General features: G+C 26.4%; 1 protein-coding gene across 4 annotated transcripts in view; it reads left to right on the top strand.

Moving 5' to 3' along the window:
• The window catches only part of LOC135953934 (bicaudal D-related protein homolog), a 96,723-nt gene that overhangs the window by 5,910 nt on the left and 63,539 nt on the right, over positions 1-27,274 (top strand). For 3 of the 4 annotated variants that reach the window (XM_065503968.1, XM_065503969.1, XM_065503970.1), the window contains exon 1: positions 3,655-4,131. In XM_065503968.1, the coding sequence (XP_065360040.1) occupies positions 3,670-4,131 (462 nt within the window). In that variant the 5' untranslated portion in view covers positions 3,655-3,669. Of the gene's footprint in view, positions 1-3,654; positions 4,132-27,274 lie in introns of those variants that run through there. The other variant, XM_065503971.1, reaches the window with a different exon arrangement.

Raw genomic sequence — 27,274 nt, forward strand, 5'->3', positions numbered from 1 at the left:
ATTAATTTAATATTTTTTGTAATTTTTCTTTAATCATAAAACACTGTAGAGCACTTTTTATTAGCTTTAAAGTTTATTTTGCCGAAAAAAATACATTTTAAGAAAAAGGTACTATTTTTGAAAAAAGTACTTTTTTCAAAAAGTACCAGAACATTATATATATGCAAATTTTTACAGCTTTTAAGTTTATTTAGCTGAAAAAAGTAGTTTTTAAGAAAAGGTACTATTTTTGAGAAAAGTACTTTTTTGAAAAAAGTACCAGAACATCAATCAAAATGAATTTAATATTTTTTCATTAATCATAAAACACTGTAGAGCACTTTTTATTAGCTTTAAAGTTTATTTTGCTAAAAAAAGTACTTTTTAAGAAAAAGTACTATTTATGAAAAAAGTACCAGAACATCATATTAATGCAATTTTTAACAGCTTTTAAGTTTATTTAGCTTAAAAAAGTACTTTTTTAGAAAAAGGTACTATTTTTGAAAAAAGTACTTTTTTGAAAAAGTACCAGAACTTCATATTTATAAAAATTTTAACAGCTTTTAAGTTTATTTAGCTGAAAAAAGTACTTTTTAAGAAAAAGGTACTATTTTTGAAAAAAGTACCTTTTTGTAAAAGTACCAAAACATTAATCAAAATGAATTTAATATTTTTTGTAATTTTTCTTTAATATTAAAACACTGTAGAGCACGTTTTCGCCTAAAAAAATATAAAAAAGTATAAAAAGTAAAAAAGTTATAAAAGAAACTAAATTTATAAAAAGACCTTTTCAAAAAGATTTTTTAATACATAAATATTTTTTGGGAAAACTACTTTTTATGAAAAAAATACCTACTTTTTTTAGAGAAGTACTTTTATATAATTTCCATTTTTTATCGAAATGTGTAATCAGATAGTTTTCTTGCAAAAAAGTGATTGAAATTTTGTCATAATTACGCTAAAAATATGTGATTTATAAATAGTACTTTTTTTAAAAAAGTACTTTGCTGGAAAACAATACCGAAATATTACATTTATTCATAGAGGTTCGTGATTATTTAACTAAAAACTATGTTGTTTATAGAAATACGATAATTTGGCTAAAATAGCACTTTTTTAAAAAATTCAATTTATAAAAAGTACCTTCTTGAAAAAAGTACTTTTTACGAAAAAGGAATTTTTTTTAAGAAAAAAAAAGTAACTTTTTCAAAATTTCAATTTTTTAGCGAAATAATCCGATATTTTTTTATAAAAAGTATTTGAATTCGCTAAAAATATGAAAAATGTAAAAAGTATTTTTTTTTAAAATAGTACTTTTCTGTAAAAAGTATCTAAAAATTACATTTATTTATAGGATTCATAAATATTTTGCTTAAAAAGTGTAATAAATAAAAATAGTACATTTTTCAAAAAAGTACTTTTTCTAAAAATGTTTAAAAAAAAGTAATATTTATGTGATTATTTAACTAAAAACTACATTGTTTATAGAAATATGATACTTTTGCTGAATATTACTTTTTCAAAAAAGTACTTTTTTGGTACCTTTTTGAAAAATGTTATTTTCTTGGAAATTTTTGCAAAAAGTATTTTTTAAATAGTACTCTTTTCAAAAAACTACTTTTCTCGAAAAAAAATACCTAAAAATTACTTTCTTTATAGGTTTTGTGATTATTTAAGTTTAAAAACACAAAGGAAAAAAAGTACTTTTTGAAAAAAATTTACAAAAAAGTAATATTTATGTGATTATTTAGCTAAAAACGCATTCCTTATAGAAATGTGATAATTTGCCTAAAATATTACTTTTTTCAAAAAAGTACTTTTTTGGTACTTTTTTTTGGAAAATGCATTTTTCTTGGAAATTTTTGCAAAAAGTCATTGAAGTTTTTAATTTGAATTATTTTTTATTAACAAAAAATGCACACTATAACAAAAAGTACCTTTTGATAAAAGTACTTTTTGTAAAATATTTCCAAAAAAGTAATATTTATGTGATTATTTTGCTAAAAACTACGACCTTGTTTATAGAAATATGATAATTTTGCTAAAATAATAATTTTTTTCAAAAAGTACTTTTTTGGTACCTTTTTGAAAAATGCATTTTTCTTGGAAATTTTTGCAAAACTGGACATTATGATAAAAACTACTTAAAAGTTATATACATTTAAAGGATTTGTGTTTATATTACTTAAAAAAAGTGAAAATTGTTTTGCCAAAAATTTCTGAAAAATAATATTACTGTAATTATTTTGCTAAAAATCATGAAAAAACCTGTATTTTTGTAGAAATAAAATTATTTTGCTAAATAGTACTTTTTTTAAAAAAGTACTTTTTTGGTACATTTTTGAAATATCGGTTTTTCTTGGAAAATTTTGCAAAACTTAACAGAAAAATATTAAATATAAAAAAATACTTTTTTCAGAAAAGTACCATTCTAGAAATAGTACCTAATAGTTATATAAATTTAAAGGATTTGTATTTAGTTACTTAAAAAAGTGAAAATATAACTGAAAATACTTTTTTCAAAAAAGTACTTTTTTCCAAAAATACCTACAAAATAATATTTATGTGTTTATTTTGCTAAAAATTCGGAAAAAAGCAGACTATTTAAAAAAATATTATTATTTTGCTAAAATCGTACTTTTTCAAAAAAGTACTTTTTTTGGTACTTTTTTGAAAAATGCTTTTTTCTTGGAAATTTTTTAAAAATTAATTTTTCTTGCCATTTTTGCCATTATTTTTCTAAAATACTACTTTTTTAAAAAAGTACTTTTTTGGTACCTTTTTAAAAAATTGAATTTTCTTGGAAATTTTGGCAAAATTAACTGAAATTTATATTTATATGGTATTATTTTGATAAAAATAAAGTATAACAAAAAGTACCTTTCTCAGAAGAGTACTTTTCTGGCACAAATACAGTTTATTTTTTGTAAAAAGTACTTTTTCCAGCAAATTAGTCAATTTTAGTTATCTTACTTCTTTAATTTTAGTTGCTGTTTTCATTTTGTTTGTTTTTTTTCAACGAATACCAGTAGTTAGAGTTTTCTGTTCATTTCCTTTCTATTCCTAGCTCACAAATCTTACAAAATTCCATTTACAAACATTATCTCAATTTATTTATCTCTTAACAGCACTAAATAAATAAAACGTACAAAACCCAAACTACAAAAATATAAATAAAAACCAAAAGTAGCGAATGGTAACATTTACAATGTTAACCTCATGGGTTGATGAAGAATATCTTGCTACTTTTCAATGTAAATGTAACTAAACAAATACAAAACAATACGAAAAACATTCAGCAAAGTAAACGCATGTTTTAAGCAAAACTTAAACAGCAACTTAAGATTTTTATAAATAAAAATTGTAAAAAGAAAATCAAAAAAAAAAAAATCATAAATAATGTCTAAACTACAATTACTATTTTATTATCATCAACTGCTGCTTAACATCATCATCTGTATAAATAAATAACTGTAACTAATCCGCAAAAAACAAAAAAAAAAAAAAACTATTAAACAAAATTTTAAATAAAACACAAAATCAACGCTCTCATTACTATATTTTTCTAACCCTGCCGGCCTTCTACCCCCTGCTGGCAAATTGGCTTTTTTCTCAACAAAAAAACTACAACAAACAAACTACAAAAAAACTAATAATTTTTTTAAAACGACGTTTGGCGTTTGAAAAAACATGATGCATAAAACTAAACTAAATACTAAAAATAATAAAACAACAACTGCATTTAATACATCATTATCATCATTATCACCATCGATATCATCAACCTCATCATTATCTTCTTTAAACACAACAACTGATGATCTACAACATTCGCTGCAGCATCATCATCGCAACCAACACAGCAGCCACCACCATCAGCAGCAGCAACAATCGTATCCCCAACAATCTTCATCTTCATCTATTTTGAATTCATCCATTGCTTCAATTGATTTGGAGCAGTACATTGAAGCCATGGAGGCACGTACAACATCTATTGAACATAACCCGGAAACAGATGTCTGGGCCCAGCTGCAACAAAAAGAATCGGACATCTTGTTGGCCGCAGAGTTGGGCAGTGCACTGCTCAAGAAAACCGAAGAGCTGGAGAAGCAACAAGAAATGTTAATTGAGGATTATTCAGCAAAAATAGAGGTGAGTTGGATAGTTTTTTTTTCTTATTACTACTATTAGTTTTTAATCTACTGTGATTTTTTTTTTCCATTATGAAATATTGAATAGAATTGTGGAGTAATATTTTTTTTTTCTTTTTTAAATAAACGACCTTTAATTTAATGTTAGAGGTTTTTTACGTGTTTTGAAATTTTGTTGCCAAATAATTGTGATAAAGCAATATTTTACATATTAATTTGTTTACGAAATTTTAAATAATAATAATAATAAGTGGCATTATAATCAATATTAGTTTGATAGAAAATTTTGCTATAAATTTTCTATAATTTGCTATAAGAAATTGTACTGTAAATAGCAAGATTTAAGAAACTAGACTATAAGCTAATTTTCCGAATCTTGACTATAAATAGCGAATTTTTCGAAATTTGACTATAAATAGCAAAATTTTTAAATTTGACTATAAAAAATGCAAATTTTTTAAATTTTACTATAAATAGCAATTATTAAGAATTTTGATTTAAATAGCAAATTTTTTAAATTTTACTATAAATAGCAAATTTTTTAAATTTGACTATAATTAGCAAATTTTTAGAAATTTTACTATAAATAGCAAATTTTTTAAATTTTGACTATAAATAGCAAATTTTTTAAAATTGACTATAAATATCAATTATTAAGAATTTTGACTTTAAATAGCAATTTTTTTAAATTTGACTATAATTAGCAAATTTTTAGAAATTTTACTATAAATAGCAATTTTTTAATTTTGACTATAAATAGCAAATCTTTTAAATTTAACTATAAATATAATATTTTAAGAACTTTGACTTAAAATAGCAACTTTTTTAAATTTTACTATAAATAGCAAATTCTAAGAATTTTTACTATAAATAGCAACTTTTTTAAATTCGACTATAAATAGCAACTTTTTTAAATTTGACTATAAATAGCAAATTTTTAGAATTTTGACTTAAATAGAAACTTTTTTAATTTTGAATTTAAATAGCAAATTTTTTAAATTTGACTATAATAGCAACTTTTTTAAATTTGACTTTAAATAGCAAATTTTTTAATTTTGACTATAAATAGCAAATTTTTTAAAATTGACATAAATATCAATTATTAAGAATTTTGACTTTAAATAGCAATTTTTTTAAATTTGACTATAATTAGCAAATTTTTAGAAATTTTACTATAAATAGCAATTTTTTAATTTTCACTATAAATAGCAAATCTTTTAAATTTAACTATAAATATAATATTTTAAGAACTTTGACTTAAAATAGCAACTTTTTTAAATTTTACTATAAATAGCAAATTCTAAGAATTTTTACTATAAATAGCAACTTTTTTAAATTCGACTATAAATAGCAACTTTTTTAAATTTGACTATAAATAGCAAATTTTTAGAATTTTGACTTAAATAGAAACTTTTTTAATTTTGAATTTAAATAGCAAATTTTTTAAATTTGACTATAATAGCAACTTTTTTAAATTTGACTTTAAATAGAAAATTTTTAAATTTTGACTATAAATAGCAAATTTTTTAAAATTGACTAAATATCAATTATTAAGAATTTTGACTTTAAATAGCAATTTTTTTAAATTTGACTATAATTAGCAAATTTTTAGAAATTTTACTATAAATAGCATTTTTTAAATTTGACTATAAATAGCAGCTTTTTTATTTTTGACTATAAATAGCAGATTTTTTGGAAATTTGACTACAAATGTAAAATTTTCAGAATCTTGACTATAAATACCAATTTTTTTTGACTATAAATAGCAATTTTTTAAAATTTGATTATATATTCAAAATTCTTTGAAATTTTCATATAAATAGTTAATTTTGGAAATCTTACAATAAATATAAAATTTTTGGAAATTTGATAACTAAAAGTAGATTTTCAGAAACTTGACTATAAATAGCAAATTATTGGAAATTTACTATAATAGCTGATTTTCAGAAACTTGACTATAAATAACAGATTTTCAGAAAATTTACTATAAATTACAAATTTTTTTAAAAAATTTACTATAAATAGCAAATTTTTGAAAATTCACTATAAAAAGCAAATTCATGAAAAAATAGCAAATTTTTGGAAATTCACTATAAATAGCTGATTTTCAGAAACTTGACTATTAATAGCAAATTCATTCAAATTCGCTATAAATAGCAGATTTTCAGAATAAAAATTTAATATAAATAGCAATTTTGTTGAAAATTCACTATAAATAGCAGATTTTCAGAAATTGACTATAAATTCACTTTAATAGCAAATTTTCAGAATCTTGATTATAAATAGCAAATTTATGAAAAATTTACTATAAATAGCAAATTTTCAGAAAGTTGACTATAAAGGGAAAATTTGTGGAAATTCACTATAAATAGCAGATTCTCAGAAACTTGACTATAAATACCAAATTTATGGAAAATTTACTAAAAATAGCAAATTCATGAAAATTCACTAATTGCCAGATTTTCAGAAACTTGACTATAAATAGCAGATTTTCAGAAAATTTACTATAAATAGCAAATTCAATGAAATTCACTATAAAAAGCAGATTTTCAGAAGCTTGACCATAAATTTTTGGAAATTTGACTATTAATAGCAAATTTTAGAAATTCAACTATAAATAACTAATTTTAAGGGAAATGACTATTAGTAGCAAATTTTTGGATATTTAACTATAAATTTTTGGAAATTTGACTATAAATAGCAAATTTTAAGGAACTTGATTAAAGGTATCTAATTTTTGGATATTGACTATAAATAGTAAATTTTTGAAATTCGACTATAGCAAGATTTTATAAACCATAAATTGCAAATTTTAAGGAACTTGACTATTAGTACCTAATTTTTGGAAGTTCGATATAAATAGCAAATTTTAGATTTTCTAAAACTTGATTATAAATAGCAAATTTGAAAAGTTCTCTAAAAATATGAATTTACTGAGTCTTCCCATATGTTAATATCATGCACTGTCTGTTGTTATTTCCTAACTATACTAAACATTTATCATTTATCAAATTATTATTAGTTTGTATTATTTATTATATGGTTTTTATTGATTTTTTCATTTCATTCATCGAACTAACATTTAAATAATATATGAATGTTGTTGTTTACCTTCTATTTTGAAAAATATTCTTAAACGTACTTAGACTATTTTATGATTCACTTGGATTAATATTCTATCATAAATATTAGCAAGTAGTAAAAGGGGCGAAGGTTTTGAACAAAATGTAAGGGAAACAGTTTAGAAATAAAATAAGATATTTTCTACAAAATTTTGTTATCATTTTTAGCTTCTAAATGGCCTTGAACTTTTTGTCTTTAAGCTGCTGGCAAAATTGCTATTTTTATAGACATTTTATAAAATTTTATGCCAGTTTGATATTTGCAAAATGTTAATATGAATGAGTCCATGTTAAACAAAGCCATGTTTATCTTTAGTAGTTTCTTCAGAAATTAAATATTCAAAGAGTGCAAATAAAGAAAAAAATAAAAATAAACAAGAAATTGACATTCAAATACCAACTACGTTTTGATATACAAAGAGATAATGATGAAAACATAACAAGTTGGATTAATTCTAATAAAAAACCAAATATCGATTAATTTAGCTAGAAAATAAAAAAAAAAAACACGAACTCCTACAAATTAGTTAGTTCTTTTGGTTTTGGTTGAGGTTCAAGGTGTGTCATTACCAAAAAAAAACCTTAAACAAATTCATTATAATTTCCCTATTCTAAGGCAGCTTTCCAAATAGATAATTACAGTTTAGGTTCCAACCACAACAACCTTCAATAAGGTTAGGTTTTTTCATAGGTTTTGTCATTTTATCAAACAAATTTTACATCGTATTGAAGGGTTTAAGGCACTACATTGACATTTTCATGTTTATTCAATCATTTTTTTTAGTTTTGTAGGTTGGTATTTATTTGTTTAATTATTTATTTAGAATGAAAGAAAATTCTTGTTAATTTACTTGGAGTTTATTTTAAAAGGTTTTTGAACTCCAAATATTATGTTGTGTTATTTTTTGTTGTTGTTCAAACTCTAAACATTCTTTGGGTAAATGACCAAAGAAGAAAGTTCGAGGTTGTAGATGGTTTTTCATGCTGGCTTAATTACTTTGTTAAAATTAGAACTTTATTCATGGCAGTTCGTTCACACCGAGAGTTATTGGAAAAATATATAGCATTAGATTGTGAAATATTATTTTAATGGTTTTAAATTGAAGTTAGCTTAAAACATATTCAATCATGTTAATAGTAAGCTATTTATTGTAAAGTTTTTGAAAAACTGCTATTTATAGTAAATTTCCATAAATATTTTATTTATAGTCAAGTTTCCACAAAATTTGCTATTTAAAGTAAATTTCCATGAATTTGCTATTTATAGTCAAGTTTCTGAAAATCTGCTATTTATAGTAAATTTTCCATAAATTTGATATTTATAGGGCATTTCCAAAAATGTTGCTATTTATAGTAAATTTGCATAAATTTTTTATTTATACTTAAGTTTCGGAAAATCTGCTATTTATAGTGAATTTCCACGAATTTGCTATTTTTAGTAAATTTTCCAAAAATTTGCTATTTATAGTCAAGTTTCTGAAAATCTGCTATTTATAGTGAATTTCCATGAATTTGCTATTTTTAGTAAATTTGCTATTTAAAGTCAAGTTTCTGAAAATCTGCTATTTATATTGAATTTCCACGAATTTGCTATTTATAGTAAATTTTTCATAAATTTTCTATTTATAGTCAAGTTTCTGAAAATCTGCTATTTATAGTGAATTTCCATGAATTTGCTATTTATAGTAAATTTTACATAAATTTACTATTTATAGTCAAGTTTCGTAATATCTGCTATTTATAGTGAATTTCCATGAATTTGCTATTTATAGTCAAGTTTCTGAAAATCTGCTATTTATAGTGAATTTCCATGAATTTGCTATTTTTAGTAAATTTTCCATAAATTTGCTATTTATAGTCAAGTTTCTGAAAATCTGAAATTTATAGTGAATTTTCATGAATTTGCTATTTACAGTCAAGTTTCTGAAAATCTGCTATTTATAGTCAAGTTTCTGAAAATCTGAAATTTATAGTGAATTTTCATGAATTTGTTATTTACAGTCAAGTTTCTGAAAATCAACTATTTATAGTGAATTTCCATGAATTTGCTATTTTTAGTAAATTTTCCATAAATTTGCTATTTATAGTCAAGTTTCGTAATATCTGCTATTTATAGTGAATTTCCATGAATTTGCTATTTATAGTCAAGTTTCTGAAAATCTGCTATTTATAGTGAATTTCCATGAATTTGCTATTTTTAGTAAATTTTCCATAAATTTGCTATTTATAGTCAAGTTTCTGAAAATCTGCTATTTATAGTAAATTTTCATGAATCTGCTATTTACAGTCAAGTTTCTGAAAACTATTTATAGTGAATTTCCATGAATTTGCTATTTAAGTCAGGTTTCTGAAAATCTGTTTTTTATATTCAAATTTCCAAAAATTAGCTATTTATTGTAAGATTTCCAAAATTAACTATTTATAGTCAAATTTCAAAGAATTTTGAATTTATAATCAAATTTTAAAAACTTGCTATTTATAGTCAAATATAAAAATGGTATTTATAGTCAAGATTCTGAAAATTTTACATTTGTAGTCAATTTTCCAAAAAATCTGCTATTTATAGTCAAAAATGAAAAAGCTGCTATTTATAGTCAAATTTAAAAAAATTGCTATTTAAAGTTAAAATTTAAAAAAGTTGCTATTTCAAGACAAAATTCTTAATATTTGCTATTTATAGTCAAATTTCTAAAAATTTACTATTTTTAGTCACATTTAAAAAATTTGGTATTTATGTCAAATTTAAAAAAGTTGCTATTTAAGGACAAAATTTTTAAAATTAGCTATTTGTTGTCATATTTCCAAAAATTTGGTATTTATAGTCAAAATTAAAAAGGCTGCTAATTATAGTCAAATTTAAAAAAGCTGCTAATTAATGTCAAAATTCTTAAAATTTGCTATTTGTAGTCAAATTTAAAAAATTTGCTATTTATAGTCAAATTTAAAAAATTTGCTTTTTTAAAGTCAAATTTAAGAAAGTTGCTATTTAAAGTCAAATTTAAGAAAGTTGCTATTTAAAGTCAAAATTCTTAAAATTTGCTGTTAATAGTCAAGTTCCTTAAAATTAGCTATTTAAGTCTAATTTCCAAAAATTTGCTATTTATATCGAATTCCCAACAATTTGCTATTTATAGTCGAATTTCCAAAATTTTAGCTATTTATAGTTGAATTTCCATAAATATGGTATTTATGACAAATCTAAAAAAATTTGCTATTTATAGTTGACTTTCGAATAATTTTCTATTTATAGTCTAATTTTCAAAAATTTGCTATTTATAATAAATTTTTCTGCTATTTATAGTAGTTTCTTAAAACTTGCTATTTATAGCAAATTTTGAAATTATTTATTTCAATTTGACTTAATTCAACACCTGAACTCACCCCTATATTAGTAATGATGGTCTTTATAACTCATTATATCTAATTAAACAATTTTTAACCATGACAAGACATTTTTTTACCTTCAACTCAAAATATGTGGTTAAAGAATTCAAATCTAGTTTTGGTTTTAATACAAAAAAAACTCACACTTGTTTCCTGTATTAAATTGTTTCCAATAAAAAACAAACACAAAGTGGTTAAAACTTAATGTAGATCAATGATAACAGAATTTTCCATTTCCTTTTCGAAAAGAAAAATTCTAATTAATTTTTAAGGGAAAACCCTGGAATCTTTTTTATTTGAACACATGTCACGTACAAGTGTGGATGTTAGTTTAAATAAAAACTCTGCTGGTTTGCCTAAGTACAAGTAAATAATTTATATGTACAAAGTTTTTTGTGAATATGAACTCATGAAAACTAAATATTTAATACATTATGTGTGTGAAGTTAAATTCGAATTTAACTAGCACAGACAAAAACCACATTTTTTAACATTGATCATTTTACAGTCTACATAGCACTGTTAAGCACTTAACAGTCATCATAAATAAATTGTAGTACATGAAATATATCTGAAATATGTATCTGAAATAATTTCAGAACTATAAAAAATAAAAAAAATAATAAAAAAATAAATTTCTGACGTGAAATAAAAGTAAGATAGTAAGAATTAATATTGGAATTTAAATAAAATTGAGTTTTTTGAAAACAAAAGCTGGAGAGGATTAGTGACCATTTTGGGAATTGTGTGGAAGGTTCGCATATTACACTATATAGATATGGTGGTCCAAGAGGTACTTGTTGGAACTGTTATAGTGGGATACCTGAAATAATCTTGGGATTTGAGAAATTTCGACATGAATAATTTTATTTTTTTTTTTGAAAATTTTTCTGGAGAGGAGTTTTGTCCATTTTGGGAATTGTGTGGAAGGTTCGCATACTACACTATATAGATATGGTGGTCCAAGAGGTACCTGTTGGAACTGTATTAGTGGGACATCTGAAATAATCTTGGGATTTGAGAAATTTCGACTTGAATAATTTTATTTTTTTTTTAAATTTTCTGGAGAGGATTTTTGTCCATTTTGGGAATTGTGTGGAAGGTTCGCATATTACACTATATAGATATGGTGGTCCAAGAGGTACTTGTTGGAACTGTGGTAGTGGGATATCTGAAATAATCTTGGGATTTGAGAAATTTCGACTTGAAAAATTTAATTTTTTTAAAAATTTTCTGGAGAGGACTTTTGTCCATTTTGGGAATTGTGTGGAAGGTTCGCATATTACACTATATAGATATGGTGGACCAAGAGGTACTTGTTGGAACTGTGGTAGTGGGATATCTGAAATGATCTTGGGATTTGAGAAATTTCGACTTGAATAATTAAATTTTTTTTTTGAAAAATTTTCTGGAGAGGATTTTTGTCCATTTTGGGAATTGTGTGGAAGGTTCGCATATTACACTATATAGATATTGTGGTCCAAGAGGTACTTGTTGGAACTGTGGTAGTGGGATATCTGAAATAATCTTGGGATTTGAGAAATTTCGACATGAATAATTTTATTTTTTTTTTTGAAAAATTTTCTGGAGAGGAGTTTTGTCCATTTTGGGAATTGTGTGGAAGGTTCGCATATTACACTATATAGATATGGTGGTCCAAGAGGTACTTGTTGGAACTGTGGTAGTGGGATATCTGAAATAATCTTGGGATTTGAGAAATTTTGACTTGAAAAATGTAATATTGTTGGAGAGGATTAGTGTCCATTTTGGGAATTGTGTGGAAGGTTCGCATATTACACTATATAGATATGGTGGTCCAAGAGGTACTTGTTGGAACTTTAATAGTGGGATATCTGAAATAATCTTGGGATTTGAGAAATTTCGACTTGAAAATGTTATTTTTTGAAAAAATTTCTGGAGAGGATTTTTGTCCATTTTGGGAATTGTGTGGAAGGTTCGCATATTACACTATATAGATATGGTGGTCCAAGAGGTACCTGTTGGAACTGTATTAGTGGGACATCTGAAATAATCTTGGGATTTGAGAAATTTCGACTTGAATAATTTTATTTTTTTAAAAATTTTCTGGAGGATTTTTGACCATTTTGGGAATTGTGTGGAAGGTTCGCATATTACACTATATAGATATGGTGGTCCAAGAGGTACTTGTTGGAACTGTGGTAGTGGCATATCTGAAATAATCTTGGGATTTGAGAAATTTCGACTTGAAAAATTTAATTTTTTTAAAAATTTTCTGGAGAGGACTTTTGTCCATTTTGAGAATTGTGTGGAAGGTTCGCATATTACACTATATAGATATGGTGGACCAAAAGGTACTTGTTGGAACTGTGGTAGTGGGATATCTAAAATAATCTTGGGATTTGAGAAATTTCGACTTGAATAATTAATTTTTTTTTTTGAAAAATTTTCTGGAGTGGATTTTTGTCCATTTTGGGAATTGTGTGGAAGGTTCGCATATTACACTATATAGATATGGTGGTCCAAGAGGTACTTGTTGGAACTGTGGTAGTGGGATATCTGAAATAATCTTGGGATTTGAGAAATTTCGACATGAATAATTTTATTTTTTTTTTGAAAAATTTTCTGGAGAGGAGTTTTGTCCATTTTGGGAATTGTGTGGAAGGTTCGCATATTACACTATATAGATATGGTGGTCCAAGAGGTACTTGTTGGAACTGTGGTAGTGGCATATCTGAAATAATCTTGGGATTTGAGAAATTTCGACTTGAAAAATTTAATTTTTTAAAAATTTTCTGGAGAGGACTTTTGTCCATTTTGAGAATTGTGTGGAAGGTTCGCATATTACACTATATAGATATGGTGGACCAAAAGGTACTTGTTGGAACTGTGGTAGTGGGATATCTGAAATAATCTTGGGATTTGAGAAATTTCGACTTGAATAATTAATTTTATTTTTTTAAAAATTTTATGGAGAGGATTTTTGACCATTTTGGGAATTGTGTGGAAGGTTCGCATATTACACTATATAGATATGGTGGTCCAAGAGGTACTTGTTGGAACTGTGGTAGTGGCATATCTGAAATAATCTTGGGATTTGAGAAATTTCGACTTGAAAAATTTAATTTTTTAAAAATTTTCTGGAGAGGACTTTTGTCCATTTTGAGAATTGTGTGGAAGGTTCGCATATTACACTATATAGATATGGTGGACCAAAAGGTACTTGTTGGAACTGTGGTAGTGGGATATCTGAAATAATCTTGGGATTTGAGAAATTTCGACATGAATAATTTAATTTTTTTTTTGAAAAATTTTCTGGAGAGGAGTTTTGTCCATTTTGGGAATTGTGTGGAAGGTTCGCATATTACACTATATAGATATGGTGGTCCAAGAGGTACCTGTTGGAACTGTATTAGTGGGACATCTGAAATAATCTTGGGATTTCAGAAATTTCTACTTGAATAATTTTATTTTTTTAAAAATTTTCTGGAGAGGATTTTTGTCCATTTTGGGAATTGTGTGGAAGGTTCGCATATTACACTATATAGATATGGTGGTCCAAGAGGTACTTGTTGGAACTGTGGTAGTGGGATATCTGAAATAATCTTGGGATTTGAGAAATTTCGACTTGAAAAATATAATATTGCTGGAGAGGATTATTGTCCATTTTGGGAATTGTGTGGAAGGTTCGCATATTGCACTATATAGATATGGTGGTCCAAGAGGTACTTGTTGGAACTGTGGTAGTGGGATATCTGAAATAATCTTGGGATTTGAGAAATTTCGACTTGAATAATTTAATTTTTTTTTTGAAAAATTTTCTGGAGAGGATTTTTGTCCATTTTGGGAATTGTGTGGAAGGTTCGCATATTACACTATATAGATATGGTGGACCAAGAGGTACTTGTTGGAACTGTGGTAGTGGGATATCTGAAATGATCTTGGGATTTGAGAAATTTCGACTTGAATAATTAAATTTTTTTTTTGAAAAATTTTCTGGAGAGGATTTTTGTCCATTTTGGGAATTGTGTGGAAGGTTCGCATATTACACTATATAGATATGGTGGTCCAAGAGGTACTTGTTGGAACTGTGGTAGTGGGATATCTGAAATAATCTTGGAATTTGAGAAATTTCGACATGAATAATTTTATTTTTTTTTTTGAAAAATTTTCTGGAGAGGAGTTTTGTCCATTTTGGGAATTGTGTGGAAGGTTCGCATATTACACTATATAGATATGGTGGTCCAAGAGGTACTTGTTGGAACTGTGGTAGTGGGATATCTGAAATAATCTTGGGATTTGAGAAATTTCGACTTAAAAAATGTAATATTGCTGGAGAGGATTATTGTCCATTTTGGGAATTGTGTGGAAGGTTCGCATATTACACTATATAGATATGGTGGTCCGAGAGGTACTTGTTGGAACTGTGGTAGTGGGATATCTGAAATAATCTTGGGATTTGAGAAATAACGACTTGAAAATGTTATTTTTTGAAAAATTTTCTGGAGAGGACTTTTGTCCATTTTGGGAATTGTGTGGAAGGTTCGCATATTACACTATATAGATATGATGGACCAAGAGGTACTTGTTGGAACTGTATTAGTGGGTTATCTGAAATAATCTTGGGATTTGAGAAATTTCGACTTGAAAAATTTTATTTTTTTTTTGAAAAATTTTCTGGAGAGGATTTTTGTCCGTTTTGGGAATTGTGTGGAAGGTTCGCATATTACACTATATAGATATGGTGGTCCAAGAAGTACTTGTTGGAACTGTGGTAGTGGGATATCTGAAATAATCTTGGGATTTGAGATATTTCGACATGAATAATTTTATTTTTTTTTGAAAAATTTTCTGGAGAGGATTTTTGTCCGTTTTGGGCATTGTGTGGAAGGTTCGCATATTACACTATATAGATATGGTGGACCAAGAGATACTTGTTGGCACTGTGGTAGTGGGATATCTGAAATAATCTTGGGATTTGAGAAATTTCGACTTGAAAAATGTAATATTGCTGGAGAGGATTATTGTCCATTTTGGGAATTGTGTGGAAGGTTCGCATATTACACTATATAGATATGGTGGTCCAAGAGGTACTTGTTGGAACTGTGGTAGTGGGATATCTGAAATAATCTTGGGATTTGAGAAATTTCGACTTGAATAATTTTTTTTTTTTTTTTTTTGAAAAATTTTCTGGAGACGACTTTTGTCCATTTTGGGAATTGTGTGGAAGGTTCGCATATTACACTATATAGATATGGTGGACCAAGAGGTACTTGTTGGAACTGTGGTAGTGGGATATCTGAAATAATCTTGGGATTTGAGAAATGTTGACTTGAAAAATGTAATATTGCTGGAGAGGATTATTGTCCATTTTGGGAATTGTGTGGAAGGTTCGCATATTACACTATATAGATATGGTGGTCCAAGAGGTACTTGTTGGAACTGTATTAGTGGGTTATCTGAAATAATCTTGGGATTTGAGAAATTTCGACTTGAAAAATTTTATTTTTTTTTTTGAAAAATTTTCTGGAGAGGATTTTTGTCCATTTTGGGAATTGTGTGGAAGGTTCGCATATTACACTATATAGATATGGTGGACCAAGAGATACTTGTTGGCACTGTGGTAGTGGGATATCTGAAATAATCTTGGGATTTGAGAAATTTCGACTTGAAAAATGTAATATTGCTGGAGAGGATTATTGTCCATTTTGGGAATTGTGTGGAAGGTTCGCATATTACACTATATAGATATGGTGGTCCAAGAGGTACTTGTTGGAACTGTGGTAGTGGGATATCTGAAATAATCTTGGGATTTGAGAAATTTCGACTTGAATAATTTTATTTTTTTTTTTTTTGAAAAATTTTCTGGAGACGACTTTTGTCCATTTTGGGAATTGTGTGGAAGGTTCGCATATTACACTATATAGATATGGTGGACCAAGAGGTACTTGTTGGAACTGTGGTAGTGGGATATCTGAAATAATCTTGGGATTTGAGAAATGTTGACTTGAAAAATGTAATATTGCTGGAGAGGATTATTGTCCATTTTGGGAATTGTGTGGAAGGTTCGCATATTACACTATATAGATATGGTGGTCCAAGAGGTACTTGTTGGAACTGTATTAGTGGGTTATCTGAAATAATCTTGGGATTTGAGAAATTTCGACTTGAAAAATTTTATTTTTTTTTTTGAAAAATTTTCTGGAGAGGATTTTTGTCCATTTTGGGAATTGTGTGGAAGGTTCGCATATTACACTATATAGATATGGTGGTCCAAGAGGTACTTGTTGGAACTGTGGTAGTGGAATATCTGAAATAATCTTGGGATTTGAGAAATTTCGACTTGAAAAATTTTATTTTTTAAAAAAAAATTCTGGAGAGGATTTTTGTCCATTTTGGGAATTGTGTGGAAGGTTCGCATATTACACTATATAGATATGGAGGACCAAGAGGTACTTGTTGGAACTGTGGTAGTGGGATATCTGAAATAATCTTGGGATTTGAGAAATTTCGACTTGAAAAATTTTATTTTTTGTTTGAAAAATTTTCTGGAGAGGATTTTTGTCCATTTTGGGAATTGTGTGGAAGGTTCGCATATTACACTATATAGATATGGTGGTCCAAGAGGTACTTGTTGGAACTGTGGTAGTGGGATATCTGAAATAATCTTGGGATTTGAGAAATTTCGACTTTAAAAATTTAATTTTTTTAAAAATTTTCTGGAGAGCACTTTTGTCCATTTTGGGAATTGTGTGGAAGGTTCGCATATTACACTATATAGATATGGTGGTCCAAGAGGTACTTGTGTGGAAGGTTCGCATATTACACTATATAGATATGGTGGACCAAGAGGTATTTGTTGGCACTGTGGTAGTGGGATATCTGAAATAATCTTGGGATTTGAGAAATTTCGACATGAATTATTTTTTTTTTTTAAATTTTCTGGAGAGGATTTTTGTCCATTTTGGGAATTGTGTGGAAGGTTCGTAATAATCTTGGGATTTGAGAAATTTTGACTTAAAAAATGTATTAATCTTGGGATTTGAGAAATTTAAACTAAGCAATTTTATTCCTGGTCAGTTTTGTTAAGTTTTCATAGTGCGATATAAATTTAAAAATATTTGTTGGCGTGTTGCCAACAAGTCCTCTCCAGAAAATTTTTAAAAAAATTAAATTATTCAAGTCGAAATTTCTCAAATCCCAAGATTATTTCAGATGTCCCAATAATACAGTTCCAACAGGTACCTCTTGGTCCACCATATCTATATAGTGTAATATGCGAACCTTCCACACAATTCCCAAAATGGACAAAAGTGCTCTCCAGAAAATTTTTAAAAATATTAAATTTTTAAAGTCGAAATATCTCAAATCCCAAGATTATTTCAGATATCCCACTACCACAGTTCCAACAAGTACCTCTTGGTCCACCATATCTATATAGTGTAATATGCGAACCTTCCACACAATTCCCAAAATGGACAAAAGTCCTCTCCAGGAAATTTTTCAAAAAATAACATTTTCAAGTCGATATTTCTCAAATCCCAAGATTATTTCAGATATCCCACTACCACAGTTCCAACAAGTACCTCTTGGACCACCATATCTATATAGTGTAATATGCGAACCTTCCACACAATTCCCAAAATGGACAATAATCCTCTCCAGCAATATTACATTTTTCAAGACGAAATTTCTCAAATCCCAAGATTATTTCAGATATCCCAGTACCACAGTTCCAACAAGTACCTCTTGGTCCACCATATCTATATAGTGTAATATGCGAACCTTCCACACAATTCCCAAAATGGACAATAATCCTCTCCAGCAATATTACATTTTTCAAGACGAAATTTCTCAAATCCCAAGATTATTTCAGATATCCCAGTACCACAGTTCCAACAAGTACCTCTTGGTCCACCATATCTATATAGTGTAATATGCGAACCTTCCACACAATTCCCAAAATGGACAAAAGTCCTCTCCAGAAAATTTTTAAAAAAATTAAATTTTTAAAGTCGAAATTTCTCAAATCCCAAGATTATTTCAGATATCCCACTACCACAGTTCCAACAAGTACCTCTTGGACCACCATATCTATATAGTGTAATATGCGAACCTTCCACACAATTCCCAAAATGGACAAAAATCCTCTCCAGAAAATTTTTCAAAAAAAAAAATAAAATTTTTCAAGTCGAAATTTCTCAAATCCCAATATTATTTCAGATAACCCACTAATACAGTTCCAACAAGTACCTCTTGGACCACCATATCTATATAGTGTAATATGCAAACCTTCCACACAATTCCCAAAATGGACAAAAATCCTCTCCAGAAAATTTTTCAAACAAAAAATAAAATTTTTCAAGTCGAAATTTCTCAAATCCCAAGATTATTTCAGATATCCCACTACCACAGTTCCAACAAGTACCTCTTGGTCCTCCATATCTATATAGTGTAATATGCGAACCTTCCACACAATTCCCAAAATGGACAAAAATCCTCTCCAGAATTTTTTTTTAAAAAATAAAATTTTTCAAGTCGAAATTTCTCAAATCCCAAGATTATTTCAGATATTCCACTACCACAGTTCCAACAAGTACCTCTTGGACCACCATATCTATATAGTGTTATATGCGAACCTTCCACACAATTCCCAAAATGGACACTAATCCTCTCCAGCAATATTACATTTTTCAAGTCGAAATTTCTCAAATCCCAAGATTATTTCAGATATCCCACTACCACAGTGCCAACAACTACCTCTTGGACCACCATATCTATATAGTGTAATATGCGAACCTTCCACACAATTCCCAAAATGGACAAAAATCCTCTCCAGAAAATTTTTCAAAAAAAAAATAAAATTTTTCAAGTCGAAATTTCTCAAATCCCAAGATTATTTCAGATAACCCACTAATACAGTTCCAACAAGTACCTCTTGGTCCACCATATCTATATAGTGTAATATGCGAACCTTCCACACAATTCCCAAAATGGACAAAAATCCTCCAGAAAATTTTTCAAAAAAAAAATTAAATTATTTATATCGAAATTTCACAAATCCCAAGATTATTTCAGATATCCCACTACCACAGTTCCAACAAGTACCTCTTGGTCCACCATATCTATATAGTGTAATATGCGAACCTTAAACACAATTCCCAAAATGGACAAAAGTCCTCTCCAGAAAATTTTTCAAAAAATAACATTTTCAAGTCGATATTTCTTAAATCCCAAGATTATTTCAGATATCCCACTACCACAGTTCCAACAAGTACCTCTTGGACCACCATATCTATATAGTGTAATATGCGAACCTTCCACACAATTCCCAAAATGGACAATAATCCTCTCCAGCAATATTACATTTTTCAAGTCGAAATTTCTCAAATCCCAAGATTATTTCAGATATCCCTTTACCACAGTTCCAACAAGTACCTCTTGGTTCACCATATATATATAGTGTAATATGCGAACCTTCCACACAATTCCCAAAATGGACAAAAGTCCTCTCCAGAAAATGTTTAAAAAAATTAAATTTTTAAAGTCGAAATTTCTCAAATCCCAAGATTATTTCAGATATCCCACTACCACAGTTCCAACAAGTACCTCTTGGACCACCATATCTATATAGTGTAATATGCGAACCTTCCACACAATTCCCAAAATGGACAAAAATCCTCTCCAGAAAATTTTTCAAAAAATAACATTTTCAAGTCGAAATTTCTCAAATCCCAAGATTATTTCAGATATCCCACTACCACAGTTCCAACAAGTACCTCTTGGACCACCATATCTATATAGTGTAATATGCGAACCTTCCACACAATTCCCAAAATGGACAATAATCCTCTCCAGCAATATTACATTTTTCAAGTCGAAATTTCTCAAATCCCAAGATTATTTCAGATATCCCACTACCACAGTTCCAACAAGTACCTCTTGGACCACCATATCTATATAGTGTAATATGCGAACCTTCTACACAATTCCCAAAATGGACAATAATCCTCTCCAGCAATATTACATTTTTCAAGTCGAAATTTCTCAAATCCCAAGATTATTTCAGATATCCCACTACCACAGTTCCAACAAGTACCTCTTGGACCACCATATCTATATAGTGTAATATGCGAACCTTCCACACAATTCCCAAAATGGACAAAAATCCTCTCCAGAAAATTTTTCAAAAAAAAAATAGAATTTTTCAAGTCGAAATTTCTCAAATCCCAAGATTATTTCCGATAACCCACTAATACAGTTCCAACAAGTACCTCTTGGTCCACCATATCTATATAGTGTAATATGCGAACCTTCCACACAATTCCCAAAATGGACAAAAGTCCTCCAGAAAATTTTTAAAAAAATTAAATTATTCAAGTCGAAATTTCTCAAATCCCAAGATTATTTCAGATATCCCACTACCACAGTTCCAACAAGTACCTCTTGGTCCACCATATCTATATAGTGTAATATGCGAACCTTCCACACAATTCCCAAAATGGACAAAAATCCTCTCCAGAATTTTTTTTTTAAAAATAAAATTTTTCAAGTCGAAATTTCTCAAATCCCAAGATTATTTCAAATATTCCACTACCACAGTTCCAACAAGTACCTCTTGGACCACCATATCTATATAGTGTAATATGCGAACCTATTCCCAAAATGGACAAAAATCCTCTCCAGAAAAGTTTTAAAAAAAAATAAAAATTTGAAAGTCGAAATTTCTCAAATCCCAAGATTATTTCAGATATCCCTTTACCACAGTTCCAACAAGTACCTCTTGGTCCACCATATCTATATAGTGTAATATGCGAACCTTCCACACAATTCCCAAAATGGACAAAAATCCTCTCCAGAATTTTTTTTTTTAAAAATAAAATTTTTCAAGTCGAAATTTCTCAAATCCCAAGATTATTTCAAATATTCCACTACCACAGTTCCAACAAGTACCTCTTGGACCACCATATCTATATAGTGTAATATGCGAACCTTCCACACAATTCCCAAAATGGACAAAAGTCCTCTCCAGAAAATTTTTAAAAAAATTAAATTTTTAAAGTCGAAATTTCTCAAATCCCAAGATTATTTCAGATATACCACTACCACAGTTCCAACAATTACCTCTTGGACCACCATATCTATATAGTGTAATATGCGAACCTATTCCCAAAATGGACAAAAATCCTCTCCAGAAAAGTTTTAAAAAAAAATAAAAATTTGAAAGTCGAAATTTCTCAAATCCCAAGATTATTTCAGATATCCCACTACCACAGTTCCAACAAGTACCTCTTGGTCCACCATATCTATATAGTGTAATATGCGAACCTTCCACACAATTCCCAAAATGGACAAAAATCCTCTCCAGAATTTTTTTTTTTAAAAATAAAATTTTTCAAGTCGAAATTTCTCAAATCCCAAGATTATTTCAAATATTCCACTACCACAGTTCCAACAAGTACCTCTTGGACCACCATATCTATATAGTGTAATATGCGAACCTTCCACACAATTCCCAAAATGGATACTAATCCTCTCCAGCAATATTACATTTTTCAAGTCGAAATTTCTCAAATCCCAAGATTATTTCAGATATCCCACTACCACAGTGCCAACAAGTACCTCTTGGACCATCATATCTATATAGTGTAATATGCGAACCTTCCACACAATTCCCAAATGGACAAAAATCCTCTCCAGAAAATTTTTCAAAAAAATACTATTTTTCAAATCAAATTTTCTCAAATCCCATGATTATTTCAGATATCCCACTACCACAGTTCCAACAAGTGCTCCTTGCACCAACACTTCCATATAGTATAGTATGCGAACCATTCACCCAGTTTCCAAAATGGTCACAAATCATCTCGAGCTTTTTTTTCAAAAAACTTAAGTTTTCTCAAATCCCAAGATTATTTCAGGTATCCCACTATAACAGTTCCAACAAGTGCTCATTGCACCAACATTTCTATATAGTGTAGTATGCGAACCTTTCACCCAGTTCCCAAAATGGTCACTAATCCTATCCAGCTTTTGTTTTCAAAAAACTCAATTTTATTTAAATTCCAATATTAATTCTTACTATCTTACTTTTATTTCACGTCAGAGATTTATTTTTTTATTATTTTTTTTATTTTTTATAGTTCTGAAATTATTTCAGATACATATTTCAGATATATTTCATGTACTACAATTTATTTATGATGACTGTTAAGTGCTTAACAGTGCTATGTTGACTGTAAAATGATCAATGTTAAAAAATGTGGTTTTTGTCTGTGCTAGTTAAATTCGAATTTAACTTCACACACATTAATACATTAGGGAAGGTAAGTGAAAAAAATACACTGAAATACAGGTGTAACAAAACTAACTACCACTAACAATGCAACAACAACAACAATTTCACAAAATAAAATATTTTATAATGACACGTTTAATATGAAATTTCATCGATTTTTATATTTTTCAGTTTTGGTCTGACACACGCACGCTCTCCTATGAGCAAATGAGCAAGTGTCATTTGAAAAACTAAATAAAAGTGGCTATAAAAAGTTCACAGTACAATTTATATGTGAAAATAAATATTAGAAATGTTTGTAGGTTTGTTGGAAATTTGAACAAAAAAAAAAATATTAGTAATTAGAATTAGAAATAAATGTGAGGGGGCCAGGCATGACATGAGTATGTCTAAATTAAAGGGTAGAGAGGAGAAGAGTAAAGAGAAAGAGTAAGTCCAGTCAATCAGATTGATGTGTTGGTGGTTTCATATTAACAATAAAAACAGACAACTCACACTGAATTTAATAGCTCTAGTCTAGGAATTAGCTATTTAGATCGTTATACATCCGGCTTAAAAGTAAAAACTTTTTAATTAAGGTTTCAAATATATAGAATTTGAATAAAAGAGTAGGACAGAAAATATTGCTTTAGATGGGAACAAAATAAAGCAAAAGTTTATGCAAATTATTCACCAAAATAATATTTAAAATAGTTACAAATAAATTAAGCAAAAACTTAAACCATAAATATAAACATGGTCTCTCCAGCTTGATTATATCAGACGTGATTTTTTTATAATTTTTTTTTAATAAAATTCTTTGTGTTTATTTAACATTTTAATTTATATTTCTTTTCTCAACACAAAAGAAACAAGACATTTTTTCAATCATTGATAGAAGAAAACCTGAAAGCAGAAATTTATAAAAAAAAACAGAAATAGAAATTAATTGAGAAATTATTCATTAAAAGAAATCTAATCTACGCAGTAAAACAAAATAACAAAAGAAAAGAAATGTAAAATTTGATTTAGAAAACATTGTAAAAAAAAGAATTATTTAGTAAAATTATACTTTAACATATTATTTACAGCAACAGCAATAACAACATAAATAACTTTAACTAATAAATAATAAAATAATTAGTTTAGCAAGTGCAAGAGTACTGATACACCGTTTGTAAAATCAATTTAAAATTGTTTAGAAATTTTAGTATTAAATGTTCGAAAATTTCGAATTTTATGCCAAAAAGTAGTAAAAATACTACTTTTTACAAAGTTCCATTTCATTAAATTTCTTTAAACAATTATGATAAAAACAATTTTTATGTATTTCGTGCAAAATTAAAATAGTAGTAAAAATACTACTTTTTTATAAAAATAGTAGTACTTAAAAAATAATCATAATTTGAAAACAAGTTAAAGTAAGGCTAAAATTTCGTATAATTTTCCTATAAAATACTACTTTTTTCTATAAAAATACTACTATTTGAAAAAAGTGCTAAAAAATACTACTTTTTTAAAAGTGATTTTAAAGCTAATTTTTAGTTAAAAAAACACAATATTATTATTAATTAATAAAAAATAATATATTTGGAAGTTATGGTTTTAACAATTAAATGGTAGTAAAAATACTACTTTTTACAAAGTCCCATTTCTAAATTTCTTTAAACAATTTATGATAAGAAATATTTTTATGTATTTCGCTCAAAAATAAAATAGTAGTAAAAATACTACTTTTTACAAAGTCCCATTTCATTAAATTTCTTTAAACAATTATGATAAAAACAATTTTTATGTATTTCGCGCAAAATTAAAATAGTAGTAAAAATACTACTTTTTTATAAAAAATAGTATTACTTAAAAAATAATCATAATTTGAAAACAAGTTTTAAAGTAAGGCTAAAATTTCGTATAATTTTCCTATAAAATACTACTTTTTTAAAAGTGATTTTAAAGCAAATTTTTAGGTATAAAAACACAATATTATTATGATAAGAAATATTTTTATGTATTTCGCGCAAAAATAAAATAGTAGTAAAAATACTACTTTTTACAAAGTTCCATTTCATTAAATTTCTTTAAACAATTATGATACGAAAAATTTTTATGTATTTTGCGCAAAATTAAAATAGTAGTAAAAATACTACTTTTTTAAAAAAATAGTATTACTTAAAAAATAATCATAACTTGAAAGCAAGTTTTAAAGTAAGTCCAAAATTTTTTATAATTTTCCTACAAAAACTACTTTTTTCTATAAAAATACTACTATTTGAAAAAAGTGCTAAAAAATACTACTTTTTTAAAAGTGATTTTAAAGCTAATTTTTAGTTAAAAAAACACAATATTATTATTAATTAATAAAAAATAATATATTTGGAAGTTATGGTTTTAACAATTAAATGGTAGTAAAAATACTACTTTTTACAAAGTCCCATTTCTAAATTTCTTTAAACAATTTATGATAAGAAATATTTTTATGTATTTCACGCAAAATTAAAATAGTAGTAAAAATACTACCTTTTACAAAGTCCCATTTCATTAAATTTCTTTAAACAATTATGATAAAAACAATTTTTATGTATTTCGTGCAAAATTAAAATAGTAGTAAAAATACTACTTTTTTATAAAAATAGTAGTACTTAAAAAATAATCATAATTTGAAAACAAGTTTTTAAGTAAGTCCAAAATTTCTTATAATTTTCCTACAAAAACTACTTTTTTCTGTAAAAATACTACTATTTGAAAAAAGTTCTAAAAAAATACTACTTTTTTAAAAGTGATTTTAAAGCTAATTTTTAGTTAAAAAAACACAATATTATTATTAATTAATAAAAAATAATATATTTGGAAGTTATAGGTTTTAAAATAAAATAGTAGTAAAAATACTACTTTTTCTTAAAAAAATGGTTTTAATTAAATAAATCTAAAATTTTGACTTTATTATATAATTTGTAATAAAATTCTAATTTTTCCACAAAAAATAGTACTATTTACAAAAAAAGTATTAAAAATACTACTATTTTTACTTTTGCTAAAAAAGTAGTTTTAATAAAAAAATTAAAAATTTTGACTCATATTATATAAATTGTAATAAAATTTAAATTTTTTTACAAAAAATAGTACTATTTACAAAAAAAAAATATTAAAAATACTACTTTTTTTCAAGTTCAATTTTATTTTTTTAAATTAAACTAAACTTATTTAAAGGATAAATTTGTATATTATTTTAACATTAATAAAATAGTAGTAAAAATACTACTTTTTCTAAAAAAGTTGTTTTAATTAACTATATTACAAATTTTGACTTAATTATATAAATTGTAATAAAATTTTAATTTTTTCACAAAAAAAGTATTAAAAATACTACTTTTTTCAAGTTCAATTTTATTAAATTAAATGCAAATAAAGTAATTTAAAAGATAAACCCTATTTTCATGTAATTTTAACATTATTGAAATAGTAGTAAAAATACTACTATTTCTAAAAAAATAGTTTTAATTAAATAAATGACAAATTTTGTCTTAATTATATAAATTGTAATAAAATTTAAATTTTTTAACAAAAAATAGTACTATTTACAAAAAAAGTATTAAAAATACTACTTTTTTCCAAGTTCAATTTTATTAAATTAAACTAATCTTATTTAACAGATAATATTCATTATTAAAAAAATAGTAGTAAAAATACTACTTTTCTGAAAAAAATCTTAAAATTACTGTAAAGTTTAAGTTTTTAATTCAGGCCGAAAGAAATAACGTTCTATAAATAATACTACGTTTTTCCAACAAATATTCTTGTATTTAAAAAAAGTATTAAAAATACTACTTTTTTAAAAATGTAATTTTTGCACAATTTTAATAATTATTGGGAGTATTTCTAGATAATCTAGTCTAGATTCCAAAAATTAGTTTTTTACAGTGAAGTTTCCAAAAATGTTCTATTTATAGTCAAGTTTCCAAGAAACTGCTATTTTTAGTCTAAAAATATAGTCAAGTTTTTTAGAATAAAAATAGACTAAAACTAGCAGTTTCTTGGAAACTTGACTATAAATAGCAAATTTTTGGATACTTCACTGTAAAAAAACTAATTTTTGAAATCTAGTTCAGTCAAGTTTCTCAATAATTTGCTATTTTTTTTAAATTTTTTCAAGAAATTTGTTTAAATTTGTATATGGTGTAAAGTTTAGTTTTTATTTTTTCCTTCAAATGAAAGTTTATTTCTGTAATTTACATTTTCTTTGTGAAATTCTTTTTATTATTATTATTTTAATTTCTTTACTTTTACTGGCCTTTTTAGCAGTTATTAGTTTCATATTACCATTTGTTTCTTATTATAATTAATTGATTTTCACTTTTCTTTCTTATTGATTATAGAATTGCAAA

The sequence above is a fragment of the Calliphora vicina genome, chromosome 3 (assembly GCF_958450345.1).
Source record: "Calliphora vicina chromosome 3, idCalVici1.1, whole genome shotgun sequence".
NCBI lineage: Eukaryota > Metazoa > Arthropoda > Insecta > Diptera > Calliphoridae > Calliphora > Calliphora vicina.